Here is a 21,553-nt window from a genome sequence, read left to right as displayed (position 1 = left end):
TTGCTTTACCGTTTAATCCTAGCTCTATCGAACCCTTTCGTACTTAAGCGTAACGCTAAGCGCGCGGTTCGTAGGGTCCCCGACGGTATTACGTACGAACGATTAGAAATCCTCCTACGTATAGCTCGGCGTAAGCGCCTCGATATCGTGCTCGTTATACTACGACTCCGCGGCGTCTCCTCCTAGCTATATAACGCTATAGAGGACCTTATTATAGTTACTCTCTAGGCTAGTAGTAGTATTAGCGAAGATTATCTTAAGTTAGCGTAGGAATTCGCGTGCCTCTTTAATAGAATCCCCTAAGAATAGTTTAGGATCCTTTATCTTAGGTCTTACGCCTACTCCGCTACGCGTATACGCTACGCTTAAACTCGAGGTGCTTATAGCATCCGGATCTTCCTTATATAAGAGGCGCGTAGGTACGCCGCGACGGGGTATAGTAGTAGCTACGCTAGCGTCGGCGCGGTTACGATTACGCTTTATTTATTAGACTTCTAACTAAAGTTAGCGAATCGTCTCTTACTACTATAAAGACTACTTCTCGCCTTCGAGGCGCTAGATTATCTTATTAGCCGTCTCTTCCTTATCGCGTTCGTTTTCTCCGTAATCTATCGTGTCTTCGTCTAGAGTAGGCTATATAAGCTCTACGGTAGCGACTTCTTCGACATCTCCGTAGTTAGGGAGTTCTTCGACGCGTTCTTCTTCGTAGCGCTACTCGGGAGTAGTCGCTTCGCGGGCGGCGCGCCTAGGGGCTATTCTATTAGGATCTAATAGATCGCTACCCTTAGAGAAGAAGAAGAATTAGAATTATAAGGGTAAAGATGTAGTAATATATTAGACACCCGTAATTACTCGATTAGAGATAAGACTAATTCTTATAGGTTAAATGTACGCTATACGTAGGAGTTATATATACGCTAAGCCTACGCTAAGCAGTCGGGTTATATTATACTCCCTTCTCTAAGGTTAGTTAATCTAGCTACCTCTATTAATCCTATTATTATAAGGGCTCTTATACGGCCCTTATAAGAGCCTACGGATACTAATTATACGTAAAAGCTCTACTACTAATATATTAAGAAGCGCCGCTCTACGTATTAAGTAGATAAGGACGATATAGGTACGCGGAATAAGAAGTCGTTCGGTTAGTTACTCGAGCCGTATAAAGTTACCTTTTTAGCGGTAATCTAACTAGACGGTAATAATAAGCTAGTTTTAATTAAACTAGTACGTGGACAGCATAAAGGACTACACTTACATAGCCTCGAACAGTATAACTCTCGCCGTACGAATAAGCTCCTAAAGGACCTAATACGTAAGCGTATAGATAACAGCCCTCGAGCCTCTCGAATAGTAGACGTATTAAAGGAAGAGCATAGTGATATTGGCGGTAAGCAGTTGACGTACTAACACGCTTATAACCAAGGGCGTTCATTACCACACCATAACTTGGATAAGCGATACGTCCGCAAGGGCGCGGATACTGCAGATGCATAGACCACCGTAACATCGGCAGCGCGGAGCCGGAGTCAAGCTCCGTGACGTGACAGTCCAGCGCGGAGCCGGAGTCGAGCTCCGTACCCTAACGGCCAAGATCTCCGGCGGACTTTGTGACGAACGAAAGACTAATATATCCTGGAGCTTATCTTCCGCAGCCGGAGCGATATCGTATGTGCAATTGAGGGATATGGGGACGTCAGGAAGGCAGGTAATGTCGCGGTAGTCAGCATGTATCGATGTAAGAACCTCACGGCGACCGAAATTGAGCCCTTTGTGGTACAATGACAGTATATCGGTGCCTTCTTCAACCTAACCAGTTCGGGGGCCTGCTCGTTCCCGGGGCACGTGCTCGCTTCCGAGCCCACTATACCTTGCAAAAGCCAAAGAGCGAGGGAACTCTGATCCTGCCCTCTTTATATTGGAACTTCCTGAAGAATTGCCACCAGGAATCCACCGATGTTGGATCAACGCCAGCTTGCCAATTCTCTTCATGGTTGCTTGGTGCACGTTGGAGCACGCACAAACCGCCCTTTCCACCACATCCGAAACCCGCCAACTGCCCGTCTGGTGTCGCATAGCATCATCCTTGGTGCGTGGCTGCTTTTCTCGCCACTTTCCTTCATGCAATTCCTGAGGCCTCCGAGTGCGATATCTGAGTCGCGAGGAGGAAAGATGGTCTAACGGGACCTAACGATCCTCAGCCATTGAGCTTGATCTCTTCCTGCTAGACGTGGCAGCATCCCTACTGGTGCCATCCCGGAGCACCACTCTGCTAAATTACCCTGCTCCACATCCACCTTGCCCTCCAACATGGCATCCGCGTCGGGTACGTATGAGTCTGCGGACAGTGCCCAGCGTCGGGAGCGAGCTGCTATTGCAGCGCAGGCTTGTCAAACATGCCGCACACGGTGGGCATTACAAATATGCAGATAACTTGCTGATTGCATGCTCACCATCTGCTAGGAAGAGCAAATGTGACGAAGCACGCCCAAAGTGTAAGATTTTGCAGGATGAACTTGCCCAGACTCCCATCGTTAACGCCCGGCAGGTGGACTATGTCGGCGCTTAAACGTCGAATGTCTCTATCGAGAACCCTTGCCAACCAAGTGAGTCGAAGCGGAGAGGGTGGTGTCGAGCATCGAAGTGCTAATTMAACAACGCAGAAAAGACAAGACCATGGTCCACATTCTCGACACATTAGCGCGATTGGAGAACAAATTCGACAACCTTGCTCTCACGAATGTTGCTAGTAGCAGTCCGGACACGAATCGCCAGAATGAATATGGCGTTGCACGCTTCCCTCTGGAATTACAACAGGGCTACCACCATCTCGCCGTTCCACACAAGGTCATCCTGTGGCCCAGCATATACATCAGTCTCATAAACTCTGGCATAGGGGCGACATCTGACCTGCAATTCGTYCTGCAAGAAGGTACTCCGTGGTTCATTCGACAAGAGATGGCAAGTCACAAGGAACTACTCGATCCTGAGCCTGGTCTGAGTGCTTTCGTACTGGACGGTCGACAACACATCCCAGGCCAGCCCTCGCGATTTGCCTTCTCCGGTCTCACAATCCACCGCATCCAGGAACTGTGTGAATCATACTTTAACTCATTCAACGTCTTGGCTCCGGTATTGAACAGGGATACATTCATGGCAGACACAATGGGCCCTATCCTGCAGGATGGTTTTGCAGACGGCGACGCCAAAACGGTACTCTGCCTGTTCGTCATTGCACTGGGTCAAGTGGCTGTGGAGGGAGTCTTCGAGCATCCCATTGGGATTGTGAATGGCACACCAAGCGGCTTTCGCGGCGGGTCTATACACAGGCCACCTGGGCTGGAGATCTTCAACGAGGGTCGGAGAAGAGTTGGCTTTGTGGCAACGGAGATGACGTTAATCAACGTGCAAATCATGCTGTTACAAGCAACATACTATGAAGCCACTGCTAGACATCTCGACTTCTGGCGATCCACTGTCACTGCGTCAATGGCTTGTCAGGTTCTGATTCGGTGTCAGACCGTGGACTGGCAGTCACCGTCTGGAGACATGCTGAAGCGCGCATACTGGACTTGCGTGTTGAGTGAAGATTTGTACCATCTCGACTTGGATCTACCTCAAACTGGCGTTCAAGATTTGGAAGATACAGTGCCACTACCCTACTTTCACGAGGGTTCAGAATCCGCCGCGCAGGATGACCGATCGAACTTTCAATATCACTTTTTGGCCATGATCGCGTTGCGACGTTTGATACATCGCATACATGAAGTGATACACGAGTGTGAGTAGTTCAAAGCCCGCACCGAAAGCACACGACTGACATCAACTAGCCTCTGCGACCCAGGCAGAGAGTGCAGACGACTATGGCGGCCCGCCGGTCACCGTCATCAGAGAAATGGCTCGACAGCTCGAGTCCTGGCGCTCACTGCTCCCACGTCCCTTACAATGGCAGGATAGCGACAAGCTGGACTTCCCCAACATCGACCCTTCAGGTCGCCGGCCGAACGAGGCGCTGTTCTCCCCAGATCAAGGACCAGTACCCATTGGACACAAGCACAGTCTCGATCTAGTGACAGCTCAGCTACGGACCCGCTTCTACTATGCAAGATTTGTCCTCTACCGACCCTTTGTCTACAAAGCGCTACACTTTCCCGAGCTCATGACGACCGAGGACGCGAACTGCTGTGCGTTGGCGATCAAATCAGCACTGTCCTGGCCCATTGCAATGGCGCCGTCCAAGAACAAGAAACGTCTGGTACCGCATTTATTCGCGTGGACGCAGAATTTCATGAGCATATTGCTGATCTTGCGCATGACGACCGAGAATGAATGTCTGAAGCGGATTTGCGAGGAGCAGGTGAATCGAGAGGAGCTTCAAAAGACTGTGTTGCTTATGTTGGAGTGGGTGAGAGATGTGCGTCAAGTCGATGGCATCGCGGAGTGGTTGTGGAAGATCCTGGAACCGTTGTATTCTGGTCCTGGTGGTGGTGTTGTTCCTAGCCTTGGTGGGAGTGCATAGTCTGCCAGTCTACAGGCTACGAGCTTGTCTGATCAGACAGTATTTCGAGACAGGGGGCATCTGCTCGATGCAATGCCCCCCCGTCCCTGTACCAACCCACAAGGCATCGATGCCAGATTTCCTAGCACTCAAACGGGACACAGTGTAGCTGTTCTCAGGAACAGAGAGGAATCTTCCCGAACAAATCAATCATCAAACCAACCGGCTGATCGCAATTCCCAAGGACAAACTCGGAAGCACGAATCACGTAGGATATGACGAGATGGCATGATGGCAAGCATAATCAATCCTTTGCTCTTTAGTCGCATCTAGGCCCTCCAGATGTAGCTTATGATCGATATGAACAGGAGTGCCCGTCTGGTATCATTCAGAAATTCGGTCTCAGAATGACGAAGGTGAGAAACACTCTGCTTTTGATCTCGCGCGGTGGTGTATGGCTGGCTAGGTATGATGGTTCTCTCTGGCGCGGTACAAGGGAGATTCTCRGCAGACAAGTCTTGCTCTTCACCGCTAGAACAACTCGTCGACATCATTATTACTTCTCCTTCTAAATATCACACTCACCCACAAGAGGACATCCGTATGTTAACTGTAACGACTAATTCGTTAATTCACTGGACTCTACGAATGCTCACACGTGGGCCTGTAGCGTGAACAACTACATTCCTCAAAGCTATCGACATCCGACAGCGAAGACAATGCTCTCCCAAGCAAATATGGAACAAGAAATAAGCAAGAAACCCCCATGATCCGACATCAGATCAGGCCATTCCGTCATTTTCCATCAAAGGAAAGCAAAATTCCGCAAAAGAAATACAGCCATAAGAATCGCAACATCAGTTGTCCGCATAGGAACATTGTCGTAAATCATAGATCGTCAAAACATGGTCGTCCGGTCATGCGTGGGAAAGGATGGTGGAGGAAGCTTTCAGCCTTGCCGGGAGTATGGCTTGTTCATAGCCGCAATCTCGCGAGAAATGGTGGCCCATTCGAGTTCGCGACGTAGAGGCTTGCCACGCTTCTGGCATTGGAATTCCTCCCACTTGAGAAGTTCGTAGCTGATGGGATCATTAGTCGCGGAAAGAGGTCTGCAGGAACGGTGCACTCACGAGAAGCGAAGATGTGGTTGGATAATCACATTCAACCGTCTGGCCCGAACGAAACAGTACGCGCGAGGAAATGACAAGCCCAGCTCGTTCATCACCTCGGCGATGCAGATTGTTGCAGATCTGGAGACCCCAACACGGCAGTGTACAAGCGTAGCAGTGCCCTTCTTGCGTCCATTTTCTGCGAGAACGGTCAGCAAAGATGAACGGCTGCAGCGGTATCGAATCGACTTACCGATGAATTCCAGGCACCGGCCAAAGTCCTCGGTGAGCGGATCAACTCCATTGTCCTGCACCTTGTCCACGAAGAGCAGATCTTCCCTGGGCCAAGAACCCATCGCCTCTTGAGGCCAATTGATGGGCTCTCCGACACTGAGGATCTGGCCGATCCCCATCTCCTTGAGCAAGTCAGGATTGTTCGCATGACCCAAGTTTCCAAGATACATATAAGGAAGGACACGACTTGGCAACGAGCCATCCATCTTTTCCAGCCAATCGGGAGAAGGTGGACAAAGCTGCTTGATATTCCCCGAATGCTTGGGTGATGCTTGCAGCAGACGCGGCTGTATTGCGCGAAGCAAGTGGACGTCGGAAGCGTATGCGAAGAAGTTGCGACCTTTATCGCAATGCATTTGCAGCCAAGCATCGTGGACTGGAACACAGTTGGCGTACATGTAGTAAGCCAACGCGAGAAGCGAAGACTCAGTATAGCCATCAGTGCAGTGGATCAGCACTTGCTTCCCGGGCACTTCGGACGAGGAGGACTGTTGCATGAAGCTATCGCCTTGAGCATCGACTGTTGGCGACAGGGCAAGCTTGCTATCTCGGCGCTCGTGTGTGGAGCGACAGGTCGCTTGCTTGTGAATCCACTGGCAGGTAGCTAGGAGACCGTCAACTTCCGCCTGGGACCAGGTAGGTGGCATGATGGAGCCGGAGCCAGGAAATTCTAGCTGGTGCACCACATTTTCATTCCACGCAGTATCATCCTTTTGCTTCAGAAGTTCCTCCAGGAAATCAAAGGCCTTTGCGTCGGGCATTTGAGCAATGTCACTACACTCTACCAAGATTTCAAAGTTCGGATGACTGTCAGCTGTACAAAGGCCATCGGGTCCCATCGAGAGTGACGGGTCTGGTGTTGGTCCGAGCCAGACGTTCGGTGCAATTTCGCTAGGTGCTGACATGGAGCACATCTCCAGCCTCTCCCAGTGGAAAAAGTCCATGACCTTGCCAGTCATGCAACCTTCAGAGTCAAGAGCAATCAGATCGGGATAATCACACTCTACTATCTCATAGTCGTCTGCAGAAGGTGAGTCGATGTTTGAGATTCATCCTCGAGGCATGCTTACCGGACAGGATGAACGTATTGAACAAGCGAGCACCAGCATCTGGGCCCTCCATCTTGATCTGCCAGGCGGTCTGCGCCTTTGCAATCCTCTTTGCGAGCCGCGCGACCTCTTCACGTGGAGTTTGACAGTCCCCGTACACAACAATATCACTCACCGTCGCCATCTTGCATGTCTGGATATGGAAGTTGCGTACGCTGAAGCCTTCCTTGGGATCAACGTCGATGAACTCTGGTTCCGCTTTCTTGCTCCTGGGAAGTGGTGCGGGCTTCAGCAGTTCCTCGGGCGCAATGGCACCCTTCAGCCGGCTGTGCGACAAATCGCCGCCGGCCTTGACCACGGTCAACCCCCGGATGCATTTCGGAGTCCGGCGTAACGACCTCTTCCTCGCAATGAAGAATGCGAGCTGCAGCTGGTTCTCGGCGTGCAGTCCGTGAAGCCAAGGAAACACCTGCTTGGTGGAGGGTAGTGGCTGCGTGGCGATGTGGTCCAAGGCCCTCGCAAGATTGTCTGCCGTTATGCAGTAGACTGGTGGATCGTTGAACACTTTGTCGGCAGCATTGGGCGGGTGGGTGAGCGACGTCGTCTCGATTAATTGCGTTGAAGATGGCGGGGAAGCGGGCGGGGTATCAAGCTGCCGAGTGGTCGGTCGTGGGCCTGGAGAGCAGTATGGAATGTGTTTGTTGGGGATTGGTGCGGGAGTTCCTCGCTGCGATGTGTTGATGGAGAGTTGGGGTGGAGGAGTAGGGGAAGCGGTTCTCTCGCGTTCGACGATCGGCGAAGGTCTAGCAAGCAGCGTGGCCATTGTTTCAGAGGCCGAGGGAAAATGGGGTTCTATAGACGGCACGTTCGGAAACGTGAGATGGTGAGGTACGGTAGGTAGGTAGGTAGGTAGCGTTGGCGGATGAGTGATTCGCCTCACGATTGTTGCGAGGGCAGGAACGAAGCAATGGGTCGTGACTCGCCGCGGGAAAAAATGTTCCCTTCAAGGACAGCAGCAGCAGCAGCAAGCAAGCAAGCAGCACGCAACGCCTGCCCGCCGTCTGTTTTGAATGTGGGCTGGGGACGGGAATGCGAGGTGTTTCAGGTGGTCTAAAGCGGCGACATGCAGCGTGTTTTAGTGACGACAGCAGCGAGTGTTTTAATGGAGGATAAGGAATGAAATCGAGATGGATTGCAAATTATTGGGGGCGAAACTTGCAAAAAGTCGCGATGCGATTGCATTTCCCAGCTCTGGCAGTCGCCCGGGGGGTTTTGTTTGGCGATGCTGCAGCCCCAAAAGCAGGGTGGTCGTGATCTTTGGCTCTTCTTGCCCCGCTTTCCAGATACAAAGATAGCTAGTAGCTACTCGCACTAACGCTAGAGTAGCTAGAGCCATACCCTCTCATCGTGTCGGATCAGGCGTTCATCACACATCACACARTCACACAAACAGCCGGGTCGCTATCGCTGCGTCCATGGGTGCTTGTCCGGATCCTGGCCGCTGTGCAACGCCGTGTCGCCATCGGTAACCTCGCCGCTATTGCTGAGATATTGGAAGTGCTCGCTGGCTCCGCGTGGTAAGAAAGGGTCCAACACGTCCAAAACTTGCGACCAGGCGTAGGTGGGCGCAAAGTCTGGAATCCTTTGAAGTCTGGACGCCATCGGCCGATGCAGGCACAGGTACCTAGGATGTGTGTACCCTCCCTCACGACGACACGACGCCTCGCGGAAGCGAACCACCAAAATGCAGGTTGATTCAAGGACCCGCATGTCTGATGGCCATGGCATCGGTTGCTGTGCACCAAACACACCTCCATTGTCAGGTCGGATCAATGCTTCTCACAATGATGCGTGAAAGACGCCCCCTGCACGTGGCTCTCGGCTTGCCTCTCCGCAGATCGGACCCCATCGCGGCATCTATTGTAAGCGCCAGCGACTAGCGACATGCAAAGCCAACGTCAACATGGTACATGTGTACATTGGTGATTCGCACCACGTAACCATCATCAAAGGTCTGTTCATACTCATATGACGTTTCTTCTGTCGTCGAACAATCTCGCTGAGGCCCTTCACTCAATTTCGAGAAGCTGAGAGGTGGTCTCAATCGCTAAGTCTCCAACTCATACACAGCATTCATGCTCGCGCTTCGTGTCAACGCGCGAGCTTTCTCCAACATCTCGTTGGCCAATCGCTCTAGATAGAATCCGCTGACATCTGCTGGTAGATCCTCAAAGGTCTTGACGATCTTCGCGACATCTTTCCTGCCTTTTTCATATGCGGCCAGATCTCTATTTCCATAAACATCTCGCCCTGCCGCGTATCCATTTTGCAGATTGCGAAAGAAAACGTTCACCGCGATACTCATGCCTTCTGTTGGAGAAGCGGCGTGGAACCACATGCTAGGGATGAAGAGAATATCGCCCGGCTCCAGCAACACTTCGTGAGGATGGACGTGGGCCAACGCAGGATTGGGCATCGTGTTCTCGAAAACGTTGACAGACGAGCTCGAAGCGCCGGGACCAAAACCAAGATGAGAAACATCGCTAGGCGGGAACAGAAGCAACCTCTTCCTTCCACGGACCTGGCAAAGGACGTTCGCCATCGTATCGTAGTGCAACCAGATATTGACTGGACCCGATATGCGCAATGGGGAACTGTGTGCACTTCGCTTGACTATGTTCAGCTCTGGAGGGAGGTGGAAGTCGTCTGCAATAGCCGGGAAATCTTCAGCAAGGTTGGTGGGTTTGCTACTTGGAGCGTCTTTTGAGAGCGCTCGCAAATAAAGCCTCTCGCCATGCTCGACAGCGTCAATGAACGACCCAAACTCTTGATTGACGTACTCGAAATTCTTCTTCTGAAAGTCCATCGTTTCGCAAGGGGAAGAATGCACAGAGACCTTTCGATCGGCTCCAATGGCTTGTTTGAGGTATTCTGTGGTCCACGCTGTGGTGCAAGCTCCAATCTGGCAACCTTTGAGAACGACTGGTCTTGCTGCTTCAATGAAGTGCTCAAATTTCACATTAGGAGTGAGGTGGATCTCCTGCACCATGGCAGGTGATGGCATTTTGCCTGATGGGACGATCTGCGCGGTGGATGACTCGATGTAGGGGGCACTCTCTTCCGCCGTCGGCTGATCGGCATCCAGTGTAGATTGCAGTTGCCACCTCATGTCGAAGGAACCAGCCAGAGCGTCGTTTAGTAGACAGGAGCGATTCCATGTCGTTCCAAATGAGAAGCATGTGGCTCCTCCGCCAAGTACAAGAAGACCACCATCAACATCCTGTAGAGAGTGTCCGATGAAGAGCGGTCGTGGTCCTAAACCATAGTTAGCAAGTGCAGTATTCTTCCTTTCAAACATGACTGACCCTTTATTGGCGCTGGTCGTAATGATTTCATGTTCAAGATTTCATCCTGACGTGTAAGCATCCTTGCCCCCGTGATGCCGCCGACCATGAGGATACCTCTGCTCGACCTCACCAATTGCGCACCAAATCGTCCCAGAATGCATGAATCCGCTTTGAGGAAAGCTGTTGCGCGACTAGTCACATTACGACAAGTCAAAGTCATGTCCTGCTCCAGGCTCCAATGCCAGAAGTCGTTGAGAACGCGGCCGGCGCTGGTCATACCTCCGACAAGCACCCCAGAGGTACCTTCGCGAGAGTCCGTTATCATGCAGGCACCAAATCGAGCAGCCGGCCTCTCAGTGCCGGCAATCGTCACCTGTTGCCAACCAGTCTCGCCTGTCCAGATGAGCCATTCGTCGAGAACCTCGCCGCTGCTTGTTTTGCCGCCGAACATTATGATCGTGTGTGCGGGTCGAGGTTGTGTTGGAAGCACCAGCGGGACCGCGCAGTGTCGATATCGGGCCTGAGGCAGATCCTGTACCCTCCTCCATCTTCCGTCCAGTCTCAGCCACGACTCGGCGCTCGCTTTGTCCGGCGACGTTCTGCCGCCTGTCAGTAAGCAATTCGCGGTGCTACCGAGACGAGTCACTGCGTGGCACATCAGTCCGTTTCGCAAAGGCGGGCCTTGAATGGGGATGGCATTGGCATCGCACGAATATGTTGTGCAACTCTCTAGTCTCCCTTGTGTTCCCATGCCGCCTAGAAGACCAATACACTCATCAGAGCTTTCACTTTCCGATGGAACGAGGGTCGCGAAACGGCGGAAGTGATGCGGCTCCAGTATCTCATGAGTCTGCAAGTTGTCTGCTGGCTCAAAATGGTAGTGAGGAGCATCATTCTCCGACGAAGGTCTCGAGGAGACAGAGCCACGAGTAGATCCAGCAAAGACGGAGGATTTCGATGCCCTGCYCGAGAATGTTTGTGAATAGTCCCGACCAGGTTCTTTCTCAGCTATGAGAAGAAAGTAGTGGGAGCCGAAGAGAGCGAATTCCTCCCACTCATCGAATGGCTCTACCCGATCCAATGCTCGTCGTTCTTCCGCGCCGAGAAAAGCCGGATCAGACCACAACTCCCACAGAGAGCGAATTTCTGTTCCACTCTCAGGATAGCCAGCGGCGACAAATCGGTTCTTCATCTGATCCATGGYTCCGACAGTACGTAGAGGTGTCCGTAGCTTATCGAAATGCGCCATCATGGTAGCTGCGAAAGGGTGATCTACGCCGTCTGGGATATGCTGTTCGAGCAGGCAGAATCGAACGTGGCTGTAGGAAGCTGTCCATCTGAACACCGCTTGTGATGCGTCGAGTTCCATGTAGGCTGTCGACACCTCGGATGTAAATAAAATGGTAACGTCGTCGTCTTCCATGCCCAGATGGCTCCGCAGAACGTCCTGTAGGGGCGCGAGGTCTCCCAGATCACAGCCAATGGCAACGTAGGGAACGCTAGAGCAAAGCAGTCCTTCACTCTGGCTAGTTGCGGTGAACTTGGGCAGTAGAGACAGGAGCTCTTGGGTTTTAGAGATGATGCCAATTTTGTTTCTCATGAGTGTAGGATAGTCGACGTCCACAAAAGTTGTGTTCTCGCAGAGCTCCGGTCTTTTGCCCAAGAACAGCCATGGTAATGGATCGCTAGCGCATGTAAGTCACCAGCTTGAAAAGTAGATCATGTTCGTACGTACTATCCGCAACCCAGATTGACCACGACTTTCCTCTTTGCTGTCCTCTCAGACAGAAATCGAGCTACTGCATACTCTATCGCCTTCATGCGCAGCCAATAGCCTCGATTGATGAGCGGGGAGCGTCGCTTGAACTTTGCAACGAAATGGCGAAAGTATTCAGGCTGGCCCTCGTAGTAGAGCTTCTCGACTGAACGTTTAGACACAATGCTGCTCTTGTTCGTGTCCATGATGAGTCCATCTCGTTGCTCCTTCCTCGGATCCACGACTTTGGACTTGGATTTTCCAGTCCGGACGACCATGGGCATGGAGCTGCTGCGTTTCACCGCAGACGCCATTAGAGGCTTCTCATTCTGGAGCATTTTCCCGCTGGAGCGGTTGTCGAAGTCGTACTCGCTGCTAGTCGTCTCGGAGGTGGGAGTAGAGATACCAAGTACGCGCAGCGCCTTGTCAGAGCTAGTCGCTGTCTCGACTTTTGAGCCCGGCGGACTGCTAATAATAATATCCCGGTCGGAGGATGCCATGGCCAGTGATCCCGACCCTTRGGACTCTGTAGAGACCAAGAGGAAGTGGGAGAGACAGAAGTCTAGCACTGGACAGCTGAGGACTGAAAAATCACGATGACGAGCTCATCAGCGGATAACACTTATCGCGTCAACGATATTCCGGCTCTCCATTGCCGTCGTTGTTGCTTGTGGTGAGGACTTCTAAGTTCTCTGGCGTGGTTTACTTTCTTTTTATAGTTCCCGACGGCGGCCCGCGACGGGAACCCACGTGCGCAAGTCAAAAGTTGCAATGTCACTTCTGAAGGAGATGGTCACTTCTGGACACCGTCTCCTTGTATCAAATTTATTTCTGGCGACTAAAGATCACATTTCGCCGCAATCTGGGGAATTTCGATCCGCTACAAGCGCATCGATTACTGACCAGGGTACTTAAGAGTACTCTGCGGGCCTAAACAACATCCGATGCGAAAAGACGCTGCAAGGCTGTAACATACCCACTACAGGATCGAATTTCTGCTCCGTCGATACACATTGCATCATGGTAACCAAGATTGAGATGAAAAGGCCACTCGAATCGGTAACGAAATCAAGTCTATACTGTCACTATCCGCAATGCATGCCACATCTACGGACTGCCCTTCGTACACCTTCCTACTTGCCAAAGTACGGCATCTCTGGCTTGGGACCCATGTTGGTGACGTAACTGGTACTCATCTTCCAACGGCTGTCCTCCCAAACCCATACATCGTCGCACTTATAAAATATCCGGTAAGTCTTCTTGATGTCGTCTAGGCTTGTCTCATCCCAGTGCGAGTAAGTGATGCTATAGGAAGTGGTGAGCGTTGACGGAAGAAGGCTAGGAAGCAGCCAAGGGAAGATGTGACAACATACTAGGTAATGACTCGCGCTTTCGTTGGGGACATCAGTTCCTTGAGGTAGAGATTGGTCACCAGGTGCTCGACTTTGGAKTGCCCGATAGCTTCTTGAAGCGCCTTCTTGACTTGATCCAGGCCCACAGCCTTGCCACCATATACACCAAGGCTTGAACTATCATACTGGACGTCCTTTGTCATGGTCTCTCCGAGGGCGGTGTAGTTCTTGGTGTCGATCAGGTATGCGGTCTTGTAGCCGGCTTGAGTCAATCCATCAATGAGAGAGTAACCAGCATCAGGTGCGATGAGCGAACGGGCCACGGAAGTGGAGAGCCATGCGGCCAATGCGAAGGCAACTCGTAAGCCATGCATCGTGGTGCTGTGTGGGGACTGGCCTGGATGTCAGAATGGACGTGCTGGGAAGACAAGAGAGAGCAGCAGACTTCGGGGGGGGCTTTGATCGTATAAGAACAACACAGGACCCCAGTCAGTGTTGGCCCAAGGGTTGATCCGGCGCAATAGATACAGCACTCCATGGTTGGACGTTCGTCTGGTAACATGCGTGGCATGGGCTAGAACAATGGCTTCTTGCTCGGTTAACAAAACACCCCAATGACTCGCGAGCGGACTATGTGGCATCGGGGCTGTTTTGTCGGTGAATGACTCGTTGTGGGGAACCTGTAGGCCAGAAAACACACAAAATACTCCTCTTCGATCGTGGCAGTTGCTGGGTAGCCCAGACATAACCATTCAGAGCCTGACTTCATCATGTCCACATCCTCTGACGGAGAGCGCTAGCATCTTGCGACTCGAAGAACGCCATCAAATCACCCAGTTGCTGAGACACCTCGCGCCCAACAAGCCTGCTTCTCCATCGAGGTCCAGGGCCCGGCGGAATTGCAGTGCGCTGCTCCGTCTGCAAAGACCTGACTCTCCGCAAGGCTGCTTGAATTTGTAGGCGTAGCTACCTGTTCGCAAACGTTACCGTCAATTGAATTCCAGGAAAGCCAATAAGCTTCAAATTTGCCATGCCTTGGTCCATCATGACCGCCGCTTCTGCCTCCTCCGTACCATAAGGGCTCAATAACAGCCATTCTACATAGTTTGCGAAGCATCCGCAGGACCACCTCTAATGACCCCGGTCTCCTCATCAAAACACGCCCTCAGTGAACGCCCATGAGAACGTCCACAGTCGTCTGTAGCGGGGAGATCGCTGTTTCCATTTGAGGCGTCTACTCTGATGCACCTCTGGAATTTTAGGATCACACCAATTCAAACTGCGCCAGTATGCCCAGTCTGCCATATGTGCCTCTCAAATATTGCCAGCTAGGATGCGGGCATTGACAGGCAGGTTGTTCTCCACTGACCAGGCCAAGGTATTTTCAGGCCATGACTTGTTTGTAGTCCGGAAGACCTGCCAGAGCAACGTGCACAATCATGCCCATCTGTTATCTGTGGCGCGAGACGCGTTCATTCTTCGTCTTCGATAGCAATGCCTTGGCGTACTCCGCGGACTCTAGGCCTACGACTTCAGCGAATTCTTCGCTCGCGGCTTGTCGAAGCCCATTCATGCTGACTTCGAGGAAATTAAAGACGGAAAGGTCGGGGAACCTCAATTCTCCACCCAAGCGGAGCAGGATGCAGCCAAGCGCCTTGCCTGAGCTTGAATACAGCGTCGAAGTTCCTGAACAGATAAATAGAGAGCGCATCTTGAGGTACCGTATGCCATCTTGAACGCAATAGTATTGGACGTGAGCTCAGACGCTGCTGGAGTGATCAATGCCCAGCCTGATGACCTGATCTTAATCGGATTTTATGTGGAAAAGTAAACGGTCCAAGGTAACGGGAAGATTGCGGATCATAACGAACATGCTGAGCAGATCATGGGCTGCTAAGGTACCCGGACGCACTTCATCTTTCATGGTGTACCGAGAATATGCAAATTTGGGATTCGTTGGGATGATGGCAGGCGGAAAGTCAGGTAGAGGCTTATCCGCGTCCTGCCGGGATGGACTGTCGATATACGTATCAAGAACTTGGGAAGGACGCCCAGCACCGACCGAGCTTCGCGGTGGTCTTAATGTTTCCCCATTCCAGACAGGGGGAGGGTGAACGATTCGGTCTGGATGCCGGTCATAGGGCGCGCCATCCGGCGTGGGCGGATCCCCCATTCTGATTTCAGGAGGCTGACGTGCGTTTCCAAGCACCAGCCAAACTTCCGGGTTGTTGGTCAGTCTGACGATAAGATCGCCCTCGGGCTCGCCGAGAGCATGGAGCGAATCGCTGCGGTCCCATGCTGACTCTGATTCTGGCTCCGTTTCGAGAATTTGAATCATAGAGAGTAGAAACAACACAGTTCATAGGGAAGTGGAGAAGCGCAGAGTCGAGTGCTGAAGAGAAGAATGTCTTTGTTCGTACACCAGGGAGGCGGTAGCGGGAAGTAGAGAGATAGTGTGCAGATGCAGTGCTTGCCTCTGAGACGGTGGTACAGAGACAGTGATCGAAATTTGTTTCAACGATCCTTCCATCACGAAAGTGGCTCACATCACTCGAGGCTCCTCTCAGATGACTGGGCGTTGGTACGAATTGACGGAACGACGGGAGTCTCAACTTAGGCGAATGTTGGCGGAGTGAAGCCAGAGCACATCGCGATGATAGTCCTGTTATATCACTGCTTGGGCTAGCAATCTATCCTCGAGCATCTGCACTTGGTATATTAGGCATAAAGAAGACCTGCACTGTGGTTCGACGCAGTGATGTTTAGTTCATCTGTTTTGTAGCGTGCAGTTACCTCTTGACATTTCGATCTCGACGAGATCACCGCGGTACTTGCTAGTCCAAAGGCTTCCAGAGGCCGCACTTGCTCTTGATGAGACGACAGGCCGTCGGAGGTGAGAACGTGGTCGGAGGAGATGGAAGCTGCCAGACTTTCGCGTTGACCGTCGATCCCTCGTCACTAGAAGCGGAAGCGGCCCGCGCTCCGGCAGCACGAGCTCTTGAATGTGCAGTTCGGCCGACCAAGCTTCTCCATCTTTCAACTCTCAAGGATCATCATCAAGACAATTCCAGCACACAAACACAAGCCTTCTTTCGATCCATGCGCCGGGAGTGCATGCGCCTTCGACATTATTTCCCATCATGTCGGGCCTGAACTATGTCACCTTCAACCAGGATCACTCACTGCTGGCCGTTGGTATGCTGTATCCATCACCTGAAATCGCAAGAACGTACTGACTCGCGTGATGTCTCCCAGCGACCACGCGCGGTCTGCGAGTCTACAGCACCGATCCGTTCGAGCTCACCAATCACTCATACGAAGAAGACATCTCGCTTGTCGAACAGCTCTTTTCCACCTCGCTCGTTGCCATGATTCTGACCCCGCGGCTGCTTCGGATCGTGAACACCAAGGTGCGACATCTTGATACTTGTGCCAGGAACTTTCGTTGATCTAATATCCGCGCGTAGAAAAACTCGACGATATGCGAGCTTACATTCCATGGCATGGTCGTGGCGGTGAGGATGAATCGGAAACGGCTGATTGTGATGTTGGAGGAGGTTGTATTCATATACGACATCAGCAACATGAAGATGCTCCACCAGCAAATGACACCGATGAACCCAGGAGGAATCTGTGCCATTTCCAACAACTCCGAAAGCAATTACCTCGCCCTTCCTCATTACACGAAGACGCCACACAACGCGCACCCGACTGCTTCGCACGTCCCCAAATCGATCGTCAAAGAGCCGATTAATGGTGATGTGCTGCTATACGATCTGAACAAAATGGAGGAGGTCACAGTCATCCAGGCACATCAAGCTCCACTTTCGCATATTTCTATCAACAAGGATGGCACACTCATGGCGACTTCCTCCGAAAAAGGAACAGTTATTCGAGTCTTCTCAATACCAGACGGAAAGAAGCTGTACCAGTTCAGACGAGGGAGCATACCGGCGAGAATATACAGCATGAGCTTCAACGCAACCGCAACCCTCCTCTGCGTATCATCCGCAACGGAGACCGTCCACGTCTTCAAGCTCGCACCTCCTGGCAGCTATAGCACGAATGGWGGACGTCCGCTGTCTCCACCTTCCTCACCWCAACAAGCCGCGTTCTCAGGCCGGGACCGTAGCGAGAGTCCGACAGACGAGCCTCGGGATGAAGTAGACGGCGATCCCTCTGCACTCTCAGGTGCTCGGCAACCCCGACAGCCCGGCTTCATGTCGCTGGTGAGGAGGACTTCACAGAATGTGTCCACATCTCTGGTATCTCGTGCTGCAGGCTATCTCCCAAGTTCCGTCACAGAAATGTGGGAGCCACAGAGGGATTTTGCGTGGGTACGGGTTCCGCGAGGAGCGAACGGACAGCCCGTGCGATGCGTCGTGACGATGGCAAACAACGTACCCCACGTCATGGTTGCTACGAACGAGGGCGATTTCTACGTCTACAGTGTGGATTTGGAGAAGGGTGGGGAGGGAACCCTGGTCAAGCGGTTTGAGTAAGCGGTATCCTGAACTTTGACCGCGAGAGAGAATATATGCTAACATTTGCCTGATAGTGAAATTCAAGGGCTCAAATACCGAAGAGGGCAGGATTCCGACGAGTAGAATTTAATCGATATTCCGAGGTCTGAGGCATTCACATGGGCAGGCATTTATCATGGAGCGTTCAAGCGTTGGCGCTATTGGGGCAGACCTCGAGCGTGATGTACTCGCAGAATGAAGGTYAGGATTGGTAGCGAACGTATTGCATGAATGATCATGAAGTCATTGAGTGAATATGGTTGACGGCCGAAGCCCTGGCTCTATTTCCTCATCCGGCTCACATGAGATGGGTCTGCCGTAAAAATCGACGATGCTGAGGACCGAAATTGCTCTCGCTACCATTCCTTCTTGACCTCGAAGGTCCAATCGAACTGCAAATGAGTGTGGCTGTCGTCGTCGATGAATTTGGAGACAGCCTTGTATTTACCTCTTGCGAGCATGCCAGAGGGAGCAGTGTCGGCCTCGACTGGGATGCGTCAGTTCTGGTAGTAAAGACTCCATCGGGGCGGATACATACACTTCTTCTCGTATTCCCTCTTGTCCGTCGTGTTTGGCGAGTAAGAGCCCTGAGTACAGGTCAGAGACATTCGAGGTAGGAGAGCGCTAACGTTACAACATACAATCATTTCCTGCGACTTGTTCTTCAAGCCCGCCCTGCTCACGACCTGCACATACTTCATTCCACTAAGGACATCGTGCTGCACGCGGAACCTCGCCTTCATGCGGAAAGTGCAGCCTTCCTTGATGGTGAAAGGGTGGTTCTTGAGATCCTCAAGAGCGTTTGCCTTTTCCAAGTCCAGAATGATGTCGGGCCGGCCTTCAACTTCCAAACCCAAGGAGAGGATCACCACACGACGAGGATCATTGGGGTCTGCGATAGGAGTACCAGAGCCGATTCCGAGAGACTCCTTCCATTTTCGAAGAGACTCATCATTTTGGTCTAGCTGTTGGTACTCATCGATTGTCCTGAAAGACGGAGTCAGCAAGCAAGGCGGATATCAAGTGGGACAAGGCGCGGGGCGGACTTCTTCTCTCCCACCACGAAACCCTCAGTGGTCTCTGGCTCGAGGTCGTCACGGGGTGTTGCAGACATGATGAGGATGAGGTTGGACACTTGCTTCAACTGTGATGGAAGTTGAAGATGTTGCTTGCAAGATGCTTGCTCCAGGCGAGGATGATGATGGGAGAGAAGAGCTGATGTTTCCCGTGTTTCAGATACCAATTTTAGTGCTTGTAGTTTGTACCCAACTAGAATAATATCCCCACCACGCCCACCACGCTTGTGCTCGTGCCTGCCCTGCCTACCTTACCTTACCTTACCTTACCTTACACCGCTTACAAAGGGATGGCGACAACACCAGGAATGTTGCTGTGGTGAGTCGCCAAACTTCGACGTTGAATAATCTTTGAGGGGCTCGGTCGTCAGAGAGGCGTTCTCATGTGTGATGCTTGCAAAAAGCCACGTGGATGACCTTTTTCACGCGCACAGTGCGGTTATGCGATCAGTGCATCCATGTGCTGAAGGTGCCGACATTATCTTCCTCGTCCTTGTGCGAAGAGCATTGACGTCGCTCGTCCATCATTTCCAAATTGCATAACTCACACTCAAAAAAATCTCCGTGGCTGGCAAACTTACCCGCCACTTTTGGGAGCAAGGACCGAAGCGTGTGGAGTTCGCCGTACCAAACTTCAAATCCCGTCCGAGGCCGCCGTATTGCCTTGCCTCGTCTCGTCTCTGTCTTCACACGCCGAGTGGTATACCTTGCAACCAGAACCCGTGATCGATATTCGCACCTGCCTCAGCTCCGCCAAATCAACGCGATATAGCCGCAAAGGCACRCGTGCACATCCACCAATCTCCCGCCGACCTCTAGCGTGTATTTGCTCATCGACCCTCGGAGCATCATACCCAAAGACCACTGACACGCGCATCCATCTTCGCATCGCATCGACGACCCTCGGCGCAAGAATCTCTCATCGCGAGCTATTCATCATGACCAAACGCCCACACCTCCCAGAGTACCGCAACGCGCTGTTGGAGGAGGATCGCGCCCCATTGCGTACGTGCCAAAGACGCGAAGAATAGGAATGGCGCATGCAATATCGGGATACTGTCGCTAATACATTTCGCGTTGCAGACGAGAATCTGGTCGAAAGACGATGCTTGGGACAGACCGAGTTGAAGGTCAAGCCTGGTCAGGTGGGCACGTCCAATGCGACCAAGCTGGAAAATCTGGGCGTGCTCGACTACGCGCATTTGCGCGTTCCACTCCCCAAAGACTTGTCAGGCAGTGGCATCTTCGCGAGAGGATCTAACCGCAAGTGGCCCGAGGCATACTTCCTGATGGTACGTACGCGCGACGCGCCGACGCAGACTTTGCGATGCAGGCGGTGTGGCTGACCAAAGTGGTGACATAGCGACGTTCGAGCGATGGCTTCATCAGTGCAACGGGCATGTTCAAGGCGGCCTTTCCATACGCGCAGCAGGAAGACGAAGTGAGGGAAAAAGAGTATGTCAAGACGCTCCCAGCTGCATCGAGCGAAGAGGTCGCGGGTAACGTCTGGATCGACCCTCACCAAGGTTTGTTTCRCCTTCACTTGAATGGGTTTGCCGCGCTAACCCCTGCATAGCTCTCGAATTAGCCGAAGAATACGGCATCAAACTATGGATCGCTGCGCTGCTCGACCCAGAACCGATCACCCACGGCATTAGCGATCCCAAGAAAGGCATCAAGTCACCTCCTGCATTCCACATCAAGGAAACGGTCAAGGGAATCGGCCGTACTCCAGACGATAAGGGTCGCCGATCAACCCGAGGCGTGCGAAGCATGCGATCAGAGTCCCCGACAAAGGGGAAAACCCCACGCAAAATGGCAACTCCCAGAAAGACGCGCAAGCCGCGTGGTGGCCTTACCAACCTCGATGAGACGGCATCGATCGCAGAGGAGTCGGTGGCGGAAGGGGACGTCGATCATGCAAAGGTTGTGGTTGAGACAACGACTGTGCCGGGCGTGAACGGAGAGGCGGACACGGAGACGACCAAGGCGACAATCACCATGCCAAATGGGAACCCAGCTTTGGAACTACCAAGCGATGCACAGGCGATGCWTGCGCAAGCACGCGCAATGGTGAAGGAAGCACAGAAGCTCGACGCTACTCAGAGCAGCAAGGGGAAGCGGAAGGCGGATGAGCTTGAAGAGGACGATATTCTCGAAGCAGAGAGCTCCCTACGGCCAGCCAAGAGAGTCCGACAGGAGGTTGAGCTCAGGAAGGAGAAGATTATGCGAAGGGCTGCGACAGGCATAGTAGCCAGTCTAGCGCTTGGGTAAGTCTTGCTATGTTCCTCCCTGCCTTGACACTGCTGACATATTCGCAGCGCACTGATACCGAGCATCATCGCCGCGTTCCCGTGGTAACACGTGGACAACCACATGGCACACTTGATAGTGCCTCACTTTTTCTTTATTGTCATTAGTACGTCTGCGATACCACTAGTCTAGTCGGAGTTTGGCGCTTCTTCGACGAGTGCGCGAGAGAAAGGGCGGCAGGATTTGGGCGGGAAAAAGATAGGTGTGGTTGAACTTCACTTCTCGATACCATGCCT

General features: G+C 52.3%; 7 protein-coding genes; 3 read left to right on the top strand and 4 right to left on the bottom strand.

The window, feature by feature from the left end:
- Positions 1–2,310: 2,310 nt before the first annotated feature.
- RCC_00729 (related to acetate regulatory DNA binding protein FacB) lies at positions 2,311–4,519 on the top strand (the record flags this gene model as incomplete). XM_023765903.1 has 5 exons in its annotated part: positions 2,311–2,408; positions 2,464–2,495; positions 2,549–2,606; positions 2,664–3,781; positions 3,831–4,519. 5 exons carry the CDS (start codon positions 2,311–2,313, stop codon positions 4,517–4,519), a joined length of 1,995 nt encoding a protein of 664 aa, XP_023621671.1.
- A 928-nt stretch (positions 4,520–5,447) lies between these two features.
- RCC_00728 (related to dual specificity phosphatase) lies at positions 5,448–7,773 on the bottom strand (the record flags this gene model as incomplete). XM_023765902.1 has 4 exons in its annotated part: positions 5,448–5,577; positions 5,629–5,806; positions 5,861–6,922; positions 6,972–7,773. The coding sequence occupies 4 exons, from the start codon at positions 7,771–7,773 to the stop codon at positions 5,448–5,450; spliced, it is 2,172 nt and encodes a 723-aa protein (XP_023621670.1).
- A 1,284-nt stretch (positions 7,774–9,057) lies between these two features.
- Positions 9,058–12,553, bottom strand: RCC_00727 (related to leucine carboxyl methyltransferase 2; the record flags this gene model as incomplete). XM_023765901.1 has 3 exons in its annotated part: positions 9,058–10,265; positions 10,316–11,982; positions 12,033–12,553. 3 exons carry the CDS (start codon positions 12,551–12,553, stop codon positions 9,058–9,060), a joined length of 3,396 nt encoding a protein of 1,131 aa, XP_023621669.1.
- A 633-nt stretch (positions 12,554–13,186) lies between these two features.
- On the bottom strand, positions 13,187–13,779 carry RCC_00726 (uncharacterized protein; the record flags this gene model as incomplete). XM_023765900.1 has 2 exons in its annotated part: positions 13,187–13,358; positions 13,427–13,779. The coding sequence occupies 2 exons, from the start codon at positions 13,777–13,779 to the stop codon at positions 13,187–13,189; spliced, it is 525 nt and encodes a 174-aa protein (XP_023621668.1).
- Positions 13,780–16,545: 2,766 nt separating this feature from the next.
- On the top strand, positions 16,546–18,012 carry RCC_00725 (related to Autophagy-related protein 18; the record flags this gene model as incomplete). XM_023765899.1 has 4 exons in its annotated part: positions 16,546–16,600; positions 16,661–16,815; positions 16,873–17,903; positions 17,964–18,012. The coding sequence occupies 4 exons, from the start codon at positions 16,546–16,548 to the stop codon at positions 18,010–18,012; spliced, it is 1,290 nt and encodes a 429-aa protein (XP_023621667.1).
- Positions 18,013–18,284: 272 nt separating this feature from the next.
- Positions 18,285–19,042, bottom strand: RCC_00724 (probable rho-gdp dissociation inhibitor; the record flags this gene model as incomplete). XM_023765898.1 has 4 exons in its annotated part: positions 18,285–18,415; positions 18,467–18,515; positions 18,570–18,915; positions 18,975–19,042. The coding sequence occupies 4 exons, from the start codon at positions 19,040–19,042 to the stop codon at positions 18,285–18,287; spliced, it is 594 nt and encodes a 197-aa protein (XP_023621666.1).
- A 900-nt stretch (positions 19,043–19,942) lies between these two features.
- RCC_00723 (related to APSES transcription factor) lies at positions 19,943–21,365 on the top strand (the record flags this gene model as incomplete). XM_023765897.1 has 5 exons in its annotated part: positions 19,943–20,009; positions 20,088–20,296; positions 20,368–20,530; positions 20,581–21,274; positions 21,326–21,365. 5 exons carry the CDS (start codon positions 19,943–19,945, stop codon positions 21,363–21,365), a joined length of 1,173 nt encoding a protein of 390 aa, XP_023621665.1.
- Positions 21,366–21,553: the final 188 nt, after the last annotated feature.

Source organism: Ramularia collo-cygni (assembly GCF_900074925.1).
Source record: "Ramularia collo-cygni strain URUG2 genome assembly, contig: RCC_scaffold01, whole genome shotgun sequence".
NCBI classification, from domain to species: domain Eukaryota; kingdom Fungi; phylum Ascomycota; class Dothideomycetes; order Mycosphaerellales; family Mycosphaerellaceae; genus Ramularia; species Ramularia collo-cygni.
Note: the sequence above shows the minus strand (reverse complement) of the source record. Positions and strands in the feature narration are given on the sequence as shown.